This window comes from the organism of the source record quoted next, unplaced genomic scaffold, assembly GCF_019419815.1.
Source record: "Pyrus x bretschneideri cultivar Hongxiangsu unplaced genomic scaffold, Pyrus_bretschneideri_v1 Contig21, whole genome shotgun sequence".
NCBI lineage: Eukaryota > Viridiplantae > Streptophyta > Magnoliopsida > Rosales > Rosaceae > Pyrus > Pyrus x bretschneideri.
In genome coordinates, this window is record NW_025999513.1 from 1,185,618 (window position 1) to 1,202,310 (window position 16,693).

The window sequence follows — 16,693 nt, forward strand, 5'->3', positions numbered from 1 at the left end:
TAAAAGGGTCAGTTGGCTAAATATGCCACTCTCACCCTAGTTCGGTGAGTGCCGTATGGATATCAAGACATATGGCTGACATAATTTGTGGGACCTCATAGGGTTGGCTAGCCTTGGCCGACCCTCCTTTTTAAGTAACTCAAACCTTACTAAACATTGTAGTTCCTCATTTAATATTGACTTTGATTGGAGCGTATTCTGTTTGACGTGATCGACATTTATATCGATTGTTTTGCTACTTGTTTCAAAGGAATATTTTTGCTCACTTTCATTATGGTGACCTTCATCACCTATTTAAATCTCATCGAAGTGTATAGATACAATTTAAATTGATTCAACGGTGATAAATTTTGTGGTTAACATTACCACTATCATGAGTAAAAATGCATAATTGTTTGAATTGGTAATTATAGCGTGCACTAGTTTTTAGGTTAAATTTTACACTTATTTACATCAGTGACCCCTGAAAGTCAACTTTTCTCTCAGTTTACACTATGATATTCAAATTACTTAACTACCTAAGTGTTTCCTATATGTCTTACTTTATCTGGATTTGGATCCCATTATATCCAAATTGTGGGGATCCTAGAGATCCTTACATCTTAGTCATTCATTGTACATCGTACGGTCAAAAATCATTTGAATTTTATTATTTAAAATTAAACACAAATTGTACCTAATGAAAACTAGCGACACAATGTACGATGAACGATTAGGATGTAAGGATCTCTAGGATCCCCACAAAGATGATTCGGAGAGGATCCTCATCCACTTTATCTCGTGTTGTTAAGTTAGTTAAGATCCCAATCAAAATGTTGACATGGCGTTCATAAGTGTTTTCTTACTTTAAATTCCAATAACACTACTATAAAACTACTCATTAGTGGCATTCCTAAAAGCGACAAGAAAAGCATATTCTTGTCAGATATTAAGTAAAATCCGACAAAAAATGGCTGCAATGGCAGATAAGAGAATCGACAGAATTGCTGGCATTAGGAAAAGGCTTTACTGTCAGTTATGACTCTAAAACCGACAAGAAAATAGTGTCAAATACAAGTGACATTAACACTCCAGACAGTTATAGGTGATATTAATTGTTGAGAAATCCCGTCGAATATAGAGACAATGTTGTCACGTATAACCGACATAATAAAAAAAAAAACCAAACAAAAATGCTCCTTTATCTGACACCCATGCTCATTTTTTTTAAATAAAATAAAATCCATTTCGGACAAAAATGCTTCCATTGGTAATGTTCTTCAACAATATATCTCATTATACAAGGTGTTTATACAACGAAATTAAAAAAAAAAAAAAAAAAACATAATGATGACTTTTTGTTTTTCCTATCTTCTTTCCCTTTCTTCTTTTCTTCCCCTTCTTCTGTCAGTGCTACCTTTCTCCTTTCCCCTTCCCCTACCTTTCTCCTTTCCCTTCCCCTTTCTCCTCTTTTCCCCTTCTTCTTTCAATGCTTTTCACTGTAGAACAACAGTCCATCACATGAGAAAACATGAATTAACAAAATCTCAATAGCAATTGATGCCAAAAACATCACTCAATATTAACAAATTAGATAAAATAAATATGGTTTAAGCAAATCAAGGTATGAGAAATCTGATAATTAGCAAATTAGTCATAAAAATAGATTGAATTGAACAAAAAGTACAAAACCATAATAAAATTAGGGAACTACAAATTTTTACTTAACAAATTGAAACAAAATCCTTCACCAACTATCTCAGATAAGCAAAATCCCTTACACGCAATAAAAAATGGGAGCGGGAAAGTAAGACATTTATGGTGTTTGGCGTAAATCCTGTGTTGTCGTACTAGAGAGAGAAGACAAGGAGATGAGATCGGCGACTGTCATGGAGAGAGTGATGGAGGAACCGGATGGAGTGGATAACAAAAATGCATGGTAAGTAGATGAAATGAAAAGAAGAAAGGGAAAAGGAGAAGGGGAGGTGAGAAGAAGAAGGAAAGAAGGAGGAGAGGAGAAGGAAAGGGGGAAGGAATGCAGTGGGAAGGAGAAGAAATTGGGGAAGGGAGAAGACAGCGGAAGAGAAGGGGGTTTTATTATGTAGAATTGGTAGTATTGTCGTTTGAAATCAACAACAATCTTTTTCGTATAAAAAATATAAAAAATTTATCCGACACACTTTCGTATTGTCGTCGGATAGAACCAACAACACTCTTTTCAATGTAAAGTATGGTGGGAAATATCCCCCCAAAATTCCCTCCCAAAGTTTGCCAAGATTTAAAAGAAATAATAATAATATTTGTGTCGGCTATAACGGCCAGAGTTAGTATAAAAAATTTGAAAATAATATAACATAATCTGATACATTACTTACTCAAGTCAAATATATCCACCATAATTGGTTAAAATTATAGATAAATCTAGTGAAGTTAAGAGTTCGCTTCATTATTCTTGTCGGAAAGTAGTGAACTAATGTCTAATATAAGCGACATTAGTACTTTATTATCCGACATTATTTAAACATGTTGTCGGAAATATTTTATTCGACAATAATAGTACAAAACCGCCACCACTCTCTGACAGATTAAGCCAATTTTGTAGTAGTGTAATATCATTTAGTAAAAAAAAAAAAAATAGAATACAACAAAAATTAGAAAGAATAAAACACAAAAAAGCTTTTCTTCCCGACCATGACCTCCCTTTTATTAACGAAAATTTTAACACAATTCAATGATAAATTTGGAATGAAACACATAATAGACACTTGGAGGGATAAAGTGAGAAGTTTTGAATTTCATAAAGCAAATTAAGAGGAAAGTTGAGTTTTAGAAGAGTTTTAGAGTAAATAAGCCTATTTTTAACAAGTTTAATAATAATTTATTTTCCCTCTATCTTTTTCTCCTTATAAAAAATTTTCATTTGATTAAAAAAATAGACTACACGGATAAAAACATAAAGTAGCTAGTTGCACAAAAACATTGACAAAAAAAAAAAAAAAAAAAAAATTAGGATAAAGAATGAGCAAAAATACATATTAAAAGTCTCCAACCAACTAGCTTTCTTACAGTCAAACACAAATTGATTCGCACATTTGAATCACTGAAATCATCAAATTTCAATTTAAACCTATTAAGTTTCATATTATTCTCTAAGTGCCCCCACTAAATCGGAGGAAATGACAAACTCAAAGCTTTGCCTTCGGAGTAGCAATCGCCACTCCAAGAACTCCGGACAACTCCGGATACAAGCTCTTCCTGATCTCCGCATAAATGTCGCCGTTCCACCTCCTCTTCCCCAAATCCTCCCCCAGGCGCATCGTAGCCTCCACCGTGCTCTCCGCGCTTTCGTGTGCTGACTCCACAATCCCCATATTCACCGCCTCGTCTCCCTTCACCTTCATCCCCTTAGCATCACGTCCCTCAGACCCGATACCGAGCCGATTTTCAACCGGAACGCCGCCATGTACAACACGCCTCTGTCGCGCCTCATGAGGAAGTAATCGTGGCTCAGGCGAGGTCAAGGCCATTGGATAAGAACTTGCCTTGGGCAGTGGTGATGAGGACGGAGCCCCGCGTGGCTTGGGAATTGGCTTCGGCGAGGGCAGAGAGGAGGGAGTCGATGATTGGGAGGCCTAAGCAGTGGTCATCGTCGCTGGTGAGGGTTAGGAAGAAGAGATCGCCGCGCTTCTCTAATGTGCACATTGCTTTGTTGTAGCTGAGTCCTTGGGGATGTGTGTTTGGTTTTCTCGTTATCTTTTTCGATGACTTTTTTAATTTGTTTTACGAGTTTGTAATCGGGTCACAAACTCACAATTATAAATACAAGCAGATTTGATCTGATTCGAACCCGGTTTAATATGATCATAAGACCGGGAAAATTTCACCATAGATGTTTTTGCATGGTTAATCCTTAAATCTTCAAAGACATTAACTTTGTAAAATCATTCACTTAAATTATCGTTATTACATACATGTAAATCGAGTATGGAACGTCTTCCTCTTTGTCGTGGCAACTGCTCGAGAGGACTAACTCAATTTTCAAAACATTATTGAAAAAGAAAATTCAATTTACTCGAAACGACGACGTGCGCCCACATAGAAAATAATGCAATCTTGGGGGTAACTTGAAATTTTTACTCAGCCAGCAACCGTCGACCTCCCGTGCTTTGGCGCCAAAATGTTGAAAACCAAAGGTATATACGCCCAAAAAAAACCCAAAGCGGTTAAAAAGCCGGGAAATTTAACCGCGAAATTTAGACTTGGTGAAGGTTAAAACAAAAAACTTGGTTTCGCGCCAAAATCAAATCCCAATATAAACGCAGAAGGCGCAGATCCCCCTCTTTGATTTCCCTCCTTTTCCTCTCCACTTCCTCAAAATCTCCCTTCAATTTCCCGAAATCCTAATCCTAATTTCCGTCTTCTGCCTCCAGATCCATGTCTATTATCGCAGACTTGGACGTCGGACATGCAGAGGAGCAAGACAACTCCGAAATTCCGATGGGAATTCCGATGGGGGTGATGGTGAAGCGGACGAATCCCGGCGCGGGGGCTCGTATCTCGACCGTGGTTAAGGAAGAGGTGTCCGAGGAGACGGATGAGACCGAAAGGCTTCGCGGGTCGAAGCCTCAAATCTCGGTTAAGGAAGAAGTTCCTGATAGTCGAGAGAGTTTGACTCTGGTCAAGCAGGAGCCCTCTGATGTTCCTGAAAGCCGGGAACTTGTTCCGATTCGGGTCAAGGCCGAGCCCATTGAGGAGTTGGAGGAGGCGGAGTCTCTGAGCTTAGTGCCGAGCCAGGTTCCTGAGAGTCAAGAGGGTTTGGTCCTAAATGTGGAACCCATTACAACCCTGGTCATGCTGGAGGCCTCTGAGGAGTCAGGTGAAGCTGAAAAGCTTCACAGAGCTAAGCATGAGAGCCTGTTGAAGAAGGAAGAGAGGCAGATTCGACAGGAAGAGAATGTAAAGAAAATTCGCTCAGTTTTGGGGCTGGGGCCTGAGATACGCGACCTTGATATTCTCCTAGTGCTCGCTAGATGCGGTGACAAACCAGAAGCCGCCATCAATTGCATTCTCGAAAACCCGATCTCTTGGCGCAAGGGGCCGGAGCCTAAGAGCCAGGTGAAGAAGGAAGCTCCTGATTGTCAAGTGATTTCAGTGCAACAGACGAGACCTGAGAATTTGGAGGACGCAGATTTCCCTGTGGAGCAGGATTGGCTTATGGTGGGAAGGACGTTTATCACTGCACTTTCAACTTCGAAAGGCAGGAAATTGGTTGATAATGAGATTGTTCATTTCACTTTTCCGTGTGCAAACTCAAGCTACAAAACCCAATGGATTGTTCGATTCTCGACCAAACGATTTGGAGAGGTATATCAATGTCCCTCCTTGTTGCTTCATTGTGTTCTGTTTAACAAAATATGTTATCTTGTTGTATGTTTGATACGATTAATGAATGACGTGTTCTATATACGATTAATTTTATAGATTGGTCGGCTTCCCATGGAATGGGCCAAGACTGTTATTCCGCTTGTAAGTTCTGGTAAGGTTAGAGTTCGTGGGCGTTGTATAGCTGCACCGAGTGTCCTTTCTATGATGCAAGAGGTTGTATTGTATGTAAGGTAGAGGTCCTATCCAGCTGTTCTCACATTCCTTGGAATTATCTTACTCAGTTTTGTGTGTGCTAATTGTGTTCAATTGTAATACTTTTACAGTTTTTATATTCACCATTCCATTTTTACGGAGGGTGACCACTCGTCATGGAGGCTAGATGTTTCCCCTGTCATTAATACTTCATTGTATCCTCTCCTCACTTTGTTCAAATTGCTGAAAATTCGGCCATATCAAAAGGTAGTACCTATTTGTCCTGTGGTAATGTTAGCATTCGACATATACAAGTCCACGCATTAGAAACTTTGTTCTTTGTTGGTATGTGATGTACTGATATGTGCTTTGTATTTTGCTTCATTCAGGCTGAATTCACCCCAGAAGATCTTGATTCCCGAAAACGTCTATTGAATATTGAAGTATGTCTAACCATTCTTTTGTTCATTTGCATTGATCTCAAGTGTTTGAAAATTGGATTTGCTGAATCTCCACTTATCCATATGATCTTTTCATGTGTGTTTATTACTAAATGTTTTTGGGAGTTTGTGACCAAGAAACTATTGTACCAACTACCAGATGAAAGTTTAGATTGTGCTTTGATTATACTTGAACTCATTAACTGAGTGAGGTCTTTGCAAGAATTCGAACCCTTGGTAAAAGCAAATCGAGAATTGGTTCTTATGCCATTTCTTCAGTGAGAGTGCTATTCAGTGGTGCTATGATTTATTTAATTTTTTGGGTAAAGTTTCAGTGTGCTAATTGAATTCCAATGAAAGTGCTTTGATGAGGACAATTAAATATTTCAATATAAGGATTTGTCTTATACACATCTTCATTGCTAAATTACCATGGATAATTTGACATTGAATAACATAGACATGTTTGGTTCAAAACAGCGTATTGAAGATGGGGCTGCACCAGTGTTACCCTTAGTGAAACGAAGAAAGGGCACCACCCAACAGCCTTCAGAAGAAAGCAAAGATGAACAAGTCGTTACAGAATCATCTCTAAATAAACTTGTTGGTGCAGCAGATGTATATGACTTGGAGGTAGGTACTTGGAATGCTTATATTGTTCAAAATTCGGAGTAACTATGGTTTTTGTTTTTGATGTCATCAATACACTCTCTCCTCACCCCCTGGTCTCTCTCTCTCTCTCTCTCTCTCAATTTTGTAGGAGATGGAACCGTCAAGTACTCTCACGTGTGATCTGAAGCCATACCAGAAGCAAGCTCTCTACTGGATGTCTGAGTTAGAGAAGGGAATTGATGTTGAGAAGGCAGCACAAACCCTTCATCCTTGCTGGGCAGCCTATCATATTTGTGATGAGTATGTTGCCAAATCAATATGGGAGAAGCAAGAACTAACTTGTATTTTATTTTCTATTTTCGTTGTCATAACATATGGTGCGTCCATAGAATCAAATCAAATAGCTTAAGCAGTCTAACTTAGCTAAACATGCCATCTTTCAGGAGGGTTTCTTCAGTCTATGTGAACATATTCACAGGGGAGGCAACCACAAAACTTCCAACTGCAACGCTCATGGCAAGAGGAGGAGTGGGTTTCTTTATCTTCCCTCTTGTCCATATTTTTTTTAATTTGCTCTAGTACATGTTCGGTTTCCCTTTTTTCTCTGGTTATTATCATGTAAATCTTATCTCTAACTTAAAAGGGTGTTTTTATAGATCCTAGCAGATGCAATGGGACTTGGGAAGACTGTGATGACAATTGCTCTAATACTTGCAAGACCAGTCCGAAAAAGCTCTGAAAGTACTGCGATTACAAAAAGGAGGAGGATAGATACAGATACAAGCACCCCCTTGAAACCAAGGGGGGGCACTCTTGTTGTCTGTCCCATGTCTTTGTTAAGCCAGTGGAAGGTGAATCTTCTGTTTTGTATTGAATAGTGTTTTGTTCAAAGAAGTTTTTTGTCTGAATTTAGGCATAAAATTAATGGTCCAGGAAGAAGGTGATCATATCTTAATTTATTTCCTAGTAGTTTGAACTACTTTGGAAGATATCTTATCAGTTCTTTCAATGTTTCAGGATGAGCTCGAAACCCATTCAGAGTCTGGAAGTATTTCTATTTTTGTCCACTATGGTGGGTGCAGAACCACTGACCCCAAAACAATCTCGGCACAAGATGTTGTCTTGACAACGTATGGTGTGTTGGCTGCATCTTATAAAAGTGTAAGGAAAAAAATACCTTCTGTTTAAAGCAACTCTTAGCACTTTTTTTGTTTGCTAAAATCAACTAAAACAAATTTATTCATCTTCTTGTTATATGGATGCTTTAATTTTCCTTCAGGATAAGGAGAACAGTATTTTCCATCAGGTTGACTGGTATAGGGTGGTGCTTGATGAAGCACATACCATTAAGGCTTCAAGAACCCAAGCAGCTCAGGCTGCTTTTGCCTTGTCCTCGCATTGTCGATGGTGCTTGACAGGAACCCCTATTCAGGTATGCATCCTGATTTCATACCTGATAGATATGCGAGTATGCATGATAGAAACCACAACGGCTAACAAAGCATAAATGGAGTGTACAGCACTGCTCTTTTAACAGTACCTGTCTTCATTTCTTTTGGTGCATTTTTGGAGACTATAACTAGTTGTTTCTTATAGAGCTTAGGGGAGGGGTTATTCATTTGTTCTAACATTATTTGTGAAATCCATTGCTGCAGAACAATTTGGAAGACCTCTACAGCCTCTTATGCTTCTTGCATGTCGAACCGTGGTGTAACTGGTCATGGTATGAATTTTAAAATATTGCTATTGTATTGCAGTTATAACAACTAATATGGTATTATCTACATCTAGGTGGAGTAAGTTAATTCAAAAACCATATGAGAATGGTGATCCAAGAGGACTGAGATTGATCAAGGCTATTTTGAGGTCACTAATGCTAAGAAGAACAAAGGAGACAACAGATAAAAAAGGAAGGTAAAGTACTTTTTGGATTCCTTTAAACCCTCTCTCTCTCTCTCTCACACACACACACAGAGACATAATCTCTTTGGAGCCTTTAACATTTGTTGCTTGTGGCTCAGGCCCATACTTGTTCTCCCTCCAGTCGACATTCAAACCATCAAGTGTGAACAGTCGGATGCTGAACGCTACTTCTACGATGCCCTTTTTAAGAGATCAAAAGTAAGTTTTCTCGACTCTAAAAGGATATCTTGTTGCCTAGTTATTATTGATAGCTCTTCAGTAGTGATTATATCATCCATGGTGCTTAGTGCTTACCATCTTTTATGCAAAATATGCAGTTCCAGTTTGATCAATTTGTAGCGCAAGGCAAGGTTCTTCACAACTATGCAAATATCCTTGAGCTGCTACTTCGATTGAGGCAGTGTTGCAATCACCCGTATCTTGTTATGAGGTGGGAATGGATTTGCGATTATTTCTAACTACTTAATAACCAATGTTGTTTCCTTGTTCATTGTATTGATCTGCTTCTAATAAAATCTTGTTTGGATGTATGCAGTAGCGCTGATTCACAAAAGATAAAAAGTCGGAATGATCCACAAAAGTTTGCGGACTTTGAAAATCTTGCCAGAAAATTCCTTGAAGCTAGTCATGATTCTTCCAGTTCAAAGCAGATTGTCCCCGCTCAAGCCTACGTTGAAGAGGTTGTGGAGAGTATCCGTCGTGGTGAACACAAAGAGTGTCCCATATGCTTGGAATTTGCAGATGATCCTGTACTTACACCATGCGCACACAAGATGTGCAGAGAGTGTCTTCTCTCAAGCTGGCAGACACCAGCTACTGGTCGATGCCCAATATGTCGGCAATGGCTTGCAAACAGTGACCTTATTACCTGCCCATCAGAAAGCCGTTTCCAGGTTACCGATGAGGAAAACTGGACAGAATCTTCCAAGGTTGCAAAGCTATTGGATTTCTTGGAACGTATTCTTCGGTCAGGTTCTGGTGCAAAGAGCATTGTGTTCAGTCAGTGGACTACTTTTTTGGATCTCCTGGAGTCCCCTATGAAGAAAAGAGGAATTGGATTTCTGAGGTTTGATGGAAAGCTGTCTCAGACACAGAGGGAGAGGGTTTTAAACGAGTTCAACGACACCAGGGGGAAAATGGTAAGCTGCAAGAGTCACGTTCTCTTCCATAGCTGTTATAATTTGGCAGCGATCTATTCATCCCTAACATTCTGCAAATGTGTTACAAATACTCAGGTGTTGCTGACGTCCTTGAAAACGGGTGGTGTTGGTCTAAATTTAACTGCAGCATCTAATGTCTTTATAATGGTACTTGCCAATCTTTATATCTATAATTTGCATGTTTCTGGTAAATTAATCCTTTCATCCCTCGCGTCAAAAACATCGTCTTCCTCCTTTTTGCAGGATCCGTGGTGGAATCCTGCTGTAGAGGAGCAAGCGATAATGCGAATTCATCGCATTGGCCAAAAGCAAACTGTTGTAGTCAGAAGATTTATTGTCAAGGTGATCTTTCACTAGTTTACAAGTTTTTTTTGCTTGAAATTGAATGATGTCTTTCCTTTAGTGAGTTGAACAAGCAACTCTTGCTTTGCTGACTTCCTTTGATTTGATCTACTTTTCTTGCGTCTCACGTTTTCCATTCCAAACTCAATTGATCACGAAACACGGACAACTGAGAAGCTCAAAATGATTTTGCTTTGCGCGTCGCAGGACACGGTGGAGGAGCGAATGCAACAAGTTCAGGCGAGGAAGCAGAGAATGATTGCCGGAGCTCTCACTGACGAGGAAGTTCGTTCCGCCAGAATTGAGGAGCTCAAAATGCTTTTCACCTAAGTCATTATATAGCTTTCCAAAAAGAGAGTTTGCATTTGGGGCTTTTCTGTGTAGTAGTTGGTCTAAAAAGTCCCCAATTTTGTCAATCATGGGGCCTTCTCTCTTTCTATTTATATTTTTGGTCCAAACACTCGAGCAAATTCATCTGAAATTATGCTAATATTTTGAAAATAATGTTTATATTCTTTCATCGTTATCGCACGGTACATTATTACCTAGTGTTTTATGTCAATGATACAAAAATATATGTTTTTACTTTATTGGTACATAAAGTTGCTGTGGTAGTGCACTTGCGGTATGTGTTTTGTTATGATTTTGACTAGTTTGGCAGCTATCATGTGTAATTTGCCCAAATGCTAGAGGACAATAGAGACAACACGATAAAGTTCGGGCCAGCGAGCAAAGCAACGGTGCATTTCGTTTGCGCTGATCAAGGCTTACAACTGCCCACGTAACCCTCATCTGAGCCGTTGGTCAGAGACGGTTGATAGGTGGAGATGTGGTTTTCAACGTCGTGCTTTTTGATGTCGTCCAACCAAATAATAATAATAATAACAAAAAAACAAAAAACCAAAAAAAAGGTCAAAAACAAGGGGAACAAAAATGCAAAACTGCAAGCGTTCCATGTATTCCCGAAAAAGGTCGGTTGTGGGCCACCCCGCAGTCTGAATTGGTAACGTTAAATATTATCTTTTTTTTTTTTTTTTTTTGGGAAACTCGTTAAATATTATCTTAAGAAAAAGTGTTTAACTCGGTCGCTCTCCCTTTCGGTTAGGGAGGTTTGTTGGCTAGGCTCGAGCTGCCTATCGCTTTTCGGCTCGGCTTTAGATTTTATTTATTTATTTACATTAATGTTAATTGCTATTTAGTATTACGATTTACTTGTATTCTCTTTACTTGTAAGTGAAAAATCTTATATTTGATTTTCGTTAAAGGTCAATTTAAATCACATTATTATTAGCTTATTATGAGGCTTAGCCATTCTCTCACCTTTTTCGTATTAATAATATCATTTGTTAAAAAAAAAAATTTGTTAGTGTTAATGAACTTTGTTTCCAAGTAATAGAATAATTGGGAGTGGAAATTCGAACAGATAAGGTTAGTGTAGCGTAAAAGCTTTTAATTAATTAAAGGATTGTGTACTTAAAACACTCAAACTTTTTAGCGTCATTTTCAAATTATTCTCAATATTTTTAAACATTTCAAATAAATATCTAATCAATTGAAAAGCGATTTCATTAAGCACTAGTTAACTTTTTCTGTCAAATGTACATGTGGTAACAATGGGTTCCACTTTTTAGCTTATATGGACATTGAAATAATGATAACAATAATTTCAAAAAAGAAATAAAGATAAAAAAATAAAAACAAATAAACAAATTAGCAAATAAAATGGAAAACCAAAATAAAGATCAAGAAATATCAAGCCCCTACCACCTCCAAACTCAACCTACGACCACTGAAACCCCATCCCAACCTTTATATTGAAAACCCACCAAATAGATTAAAATTAGCTATCTCAAAATCTAATTTCGAACATTGATTATATAATATAGAACTCAATGATTAAAGAGTATTGAACTGAATTGAACATGTATCCAAATTGAAATTGCATCAGGAGGGTAATCTCCTAACAAATAAGAGGGTTAAGAATTCAGAGAGGATTTCAAGGAGCTTGTTTCTGCTCATGTGATTTCCTCGTTTGTCGATTCTCGGCTTGTAAACTTTCCAGTTCTTCATTGTGGGCGGTGAAGGTGGTCGCTGCCGCATGGCAGTCATACAATTTCAGCAACCTCCACGACCTTATTCTGGGTGTTGATGACTTGAGTTGTAAGGTGGATTTAATTTGAGAACTGAAAATTAAATTGAAAATTGAATTGGATTTTTAAATTGGAACCTATTCATCCCCTCTAGGTTAAACAAGTACCATCCTAGAACTTTCACAATTGATTTCTCATTTGGTTACAAAATGTACTTTTCACAATATTTAGAGCAATAAAGGCTCCCTCTAGTGAAGTAGGAGCAAACACTAGAACCAAAGTTAATGTAATTTACAAATACACATGACTATATGCTTTGTTCCACCCCGTCTCCACTATTTTTTTTTTTTTTTTGCAAGACTACCAATTCATTTCATTTGAGAAAATTGACTACTCAGACACATATCAAGAATATAACATCTAAGTTAATATTTAAGTGCCAAGAGTTGACAAGTAGAATATTCATTCAGATAAAATTGAGCAAAACAAATTAGATCTTGTTAAAGAGCTCCTCATGATACCGCCATAGTGGTAATGTACTGAAAACACAGAATGACATACCGCGGGTCACTTCACTTCGGTAAAATACTTGTATTGAAAAAGTTACCAACTTGAAAATAAAACTTTTCTTCTCTTATACAACGACACGTGTTCCGGAAAGAATGAAAAATTTCTCCATCGTCGGGGCTTACAGGAGCCAAAGCCGCGTGCCAACCATACGCCTCTCTCTCTCTCTCGCATATATATATTCACACACGCACCAGCACTTCCTTCCCCAGTTCCACCTGTTGCACACCAAATCCCAAATCCTTCACTCTTTCTCCCTCTCCTCCGAGATCTCATCAAAATCCAATCATATATCAATGGCAGAAGCATCGCGATCGAGCTCCGGCAACCGACGCCAGCCCAGCCGCCTCCAGCGGCGAGCCCCGCCCCCTTCTTCCTTGCAAATAAACCGCGTCACCGATTGGAACGTCGCCATCCCCCTCCTCTCCCCTCTCGTCTCCCCCGATCAACCAATCGAGGCCAAATCTCGAGACGACACGCGGCAGCACCAGCGCCAGCAGAAGGAGCTCCCGCGCCATCATCAGCAGGGCGCGGAGGCGGACAAATCGGCTCAGGTGGCGGTGTTCAAGAAGTGGCAGCACCCGGCGGCTCCGTTTTGCTACGACACGGCTCAGATGGTCCCGCCTTTCGTTCAGTTTCGTTAGTTAGCCGGATTCAATCCGGTTTTTTCCTCAAGGGTTCTGAGGGAATTTTAAATATGTGAAAAGACTCTGTAGATCTCATCTAACGGTGTATGCGCGTTCATCTTAGTTAATTCGTGATCAAACATGCACCTGATTTTGCCAACTGTATCATACATATTTCCCTATTAAAATTATTAAGTCCAGCTTGGGCTCTTCTGTGGATTAACGTTATGGCTCGTTTATTAATCTGTAATTAAAATGTGATGAATTTTGAACGAGTCATAGCGTTAATCTTTTTTACTCCTTGTTCAAAATTCCTCGCTTTTTATTACAGATTTCAAATTAGTATACGAGTCATTGGGACTCCTCGTCTTATTATTTCTGATTAATAAGACGTTTGGTAAAATTTTCTAAATTGGAGGCAGGATTAGTGGTTGGGGAAAAAGATCATGGGATGCCACTTTTGTGGTGGAAGGGTTGATTTGGAGAATCATTGGATCCAACGGTCATGATTCAGTCAAAGAGTTCCATTGTGTAGCAGTTGGTCAGTCTCCACCGTCAGCATAAAGCATGAGTTATCCCAAAAGTTGTCTATTCCTTTTTGGTGTCAAAAAATTGTCCAATTTGGTATATTTTACTTGATCAACAACACAAACAAAACAAAATTCGGGTCATATTTTTGTGTCTTTTTGCGTCATATAAAATTGGGAAATGTCAGGCAACGTTTTTGAATGGCGTTGCAAACAACGAAACCAACACAATCAAACAATTTATTTAACCCTAGGGAATAACGATGGTTCAATAATAATCCAACTAAACCATTACGGAGTGCCTTAATGGTCGAAAACAAATTTTAGACTTGTATTTTACACGGTACATCTTGAATTCGATTCCTAACACTAGTGAATCGCATAATGATGGCTAGGGAGAGGCTAAAAGCCTCTATAAGTCTTTTCTCCCCCCCAAAACAGTGGACTACCGTGGCGAAGTCACCAGCTGATCATTTTTAAATAATAATAATAATAATCCAACTAATGTTTAGTAGGCAAATTATTACGTAATTAATGTGCTTATTTCGGTGGCACATTACTTGATTTGTAAATTTAATTTAAAAAATTAGTTAACCTAACATTACACCTAACGCATAATATAACACGGATTTCTTATGATTTTCCCAGATAAAGAGGCAAATTACTTGATAAGAGTGTGTTGTCAGTGATTTTAAGTGTTCAAGTTCAACGAATTATTTGATGCGATTGTTTTGTGAGTGATTGCAAATATTTAAATTATCTTGAAATTATGATATTGTTTTGCGAATGTTTCATTACTCAAAAGCAATTGATTGTTGTTGTGCTTGATTTTTTTAAGTCATGATATTTGGTATTGCAGACCCATAATACAATAATTACATTTTCAAATCATCTATGATGGGTTAGTGACCAACTTGACCAAGAAATTAATCCTTATTATTTGACAAGAAATTAAAGTGAGATCACTATGGAGCGACTGTTTTAAAGTGTCAGTATGGACTAATTATTTTAAAAATTGTAGTTGTTATGACACTCTAAAACAATCACTCCATATTGATAGTTAGGTTGATTTGCAATCCTTTTCTGATTAAGATGAAAGTAAAAAGATATAAGTTTTATGATCGGTGAAGTGTTCAATATTTTCTTATGGAACCAAAAGAACTAGTCTTATTTGCTTCGAAGTGGTACTCAAACACACATTTGTTTCATAGGTCAAAAAAGAGAGAAAAAAACACCACTAATTTGTTTCTTTAGAACAATGGAGATGCGACGTTCGAACTTAGATCTTCATCTAAAGTCAAGGAGAGAAACTACTACCACTAGACTAAGAGCGGAACAACTATTAAATAAGAAATATAAGAAAAGAATAATTTTGGTTGAATGGTATTCACCTGACTAAAGAAAAAGAAGTGTTATTTAATTTATTTTGCATCGAATTTAATTTCAAAGTGTGTAACACATGAAGAAGCAACTTAATAAGATGGGGCATATGTGCAAATGAAGAAAATACATGGTCAAAAGGAAGAAAATATTCCAATAGAAGAAGGGATTCCTACTCTTTGGACCGCATAATAACAGAAAAATACATATTCAGTCAAATATTCCATGCTTTTATTGTCTGATTTTATTTGGATTTGTCATCAATTTAATAAAATGAGTGGAGGAAGAGGTGTGACTGACTGTGAGTGATTGTGGCCTTCCGTTATCTTATAAGAACCCGTGAGATGAGATAGACCACATCAAATTCATTACAAGGTCTCTCTACCACTGACGCCCAATGCATGCAAAGCACCACCTCCAATATTCAATTAGGAAGATTCAGTGTTTTTTGATTCGAAGTTACATTTATCCTTTTTTTCGTTTATTTTAAATTCATACGTCTTTTAATTTCTTTAATTACTTAGAACGAGGTAAGCACAGAGGCGACATTTTGTTGACTTGGAGTCCAAATTCGTGCAATGTGGTAAAAAGAAATTAAAAGAAAGAAATTTTTTTTAAGAAAACTATTACTGACATTCCAAAAATCTAATTGTGTACTCCTAAAAGTATTTTTTTTTCTTTCTAAACACATCCTTGTTAATTTTGGCATTGATCTTCTTCAACTCATTCGATCCAACGGCTGGAAATGAAGAGCACACACGTAAATTTTGAAGTGTCAAATACAATTCGCAAATTTAATTATACTAATTGATGTATATTTAAACTAACATAAATAATAGATTAATTTAAACCAAATTAAGCTCGCAAGCGCACGAATCAATTGTAGTAATATATGCAAATACGAGGTCGATCCCACAGGGATTGCTTTAACTCCAATTTAACCGATTAATCACGCTAAACTTAATTAAACAAACAAATGATAGATTGAATTGAATAATTGAGTAATTGATTAAAACTAAAATTAATAAGAAAAATAAAAGACAATTAATTAAAATCAACACACACCACAAGAAAGCCTAAGGTTATGAATCCACCAATAACAATCATATTTACTTTTCCTAGAGCCAACTACCATCCAATTACCATGCCAATGTTAAAGGTTGTTCTTTCTAATGTATGAATTAATCCGTGGTCAGACATCAACTCTTGTATCTCTACATGATAATTATATCTTATTGGTTAGGCATACAATTAAACACATAAAACCCCATTAAGCGTAGAAGAATCATGCCAACCAAGTAGGACTAGCTTGATATTGGCCATCCTCACTAGTTTGTCTACTCTTCTTGATCTTAGTTCCAATAATCCTAATTGATATTGGTCATCCTCATAGATTTATCTAAATCTCTAGATGTAAAATTCCTAAAGGTGATCAGTCATTAGAAACTCGAACCTAGAATAAAATACCCA

General features: G+C 37.6%; 3 protein-coding genes and 1 non-coding gene across 4 annotated transcripts; 3 read left to right on the forward strand and 1 right to left on the reverse strand.

Moving 5' to 3' along the window:
* On the forward strand, positions 1-128 carry LOC125477489. Its single transcript, XR_007258548.1, has one exon. It is a non-coding gene; the product is annotated as a U11 spliceosomal RNA (small nuclear RNA).
* Positions 129-2,817: 2,689 nt separating this feature from the next.
* LOC125477276 (enoyl-CoA delta isomerase 2, peroxisomal-like) lies at positions 2,818-3,792 on the reverse strand. Its single transcript, XM_048584226.1, has one exon. The coding sequence runs from the start codon at positions 3,504-3,506 to the stop codon at positions 3,165-3,167; it is 342 nt and encodes a 113-aa protein (XP_048440183.1). The 5' UTR covers positions 3,507-3,792; the 3' UTR covers positions 2,818-3,164.
* A 525-nt stretch (positions 3,793-4,317) lies between these two features.
* Positions 4,318-10,587, forward strand: LOC103939359 (DNA repair protein RAD5B). The gene is made up of 18 exons (XM_048584341.1): positions 4,318-5,343; positions 5,461-5,594; positions 5,688-5,823; positions 5,946-5,999; positions 6,477-6,629; positions 6,757-6,908; positions 7,052-7,136; positions 7,265-7,459; positions 7,626-7,769; positions 7,888-8,040; positions 8,264-8,331; positions 8,400-8,522; positions 8,630-8,729; positions 8,849-8,961; positions 9,067-9,670; positions 9,767-9,838; positions 9,935-10,033; positions 10,241-10,587. Exons 1-18 carry the CDS (start codon positions 4,414-4,416, stop codon positions 10,361-10,363), a joined length of 3,438 nt encoding a protein of 1,145 aa, XP_048440298.1. The 5' UTR covers positions 4,318-4,413; the 3' UTR covers positions 10,364-10,587.
* Positions 10,588-12,873: 2,286 nt separating this feature from the next.
* On the forward strand, positions 12,874-13,516 carry LOC125477427 (uncharacterized protein At4g14450, chloroplastic-like). The gene has a single exon (XM_048584517.1). The coding sequence runs from the start codon at positions 12,987-12,989 to the stop codon at positions 13,332-13,334; it is 348 nt and encodes a 115-aa protein (XP_048440474.1). The 5' UTR covers positions 12,874-12,986; the 3' UTR covers positions 13,335-13,516.
* The last annotated feature ends 3,177 nt before the right edge of the window (positions 13,517-16,693 follow it).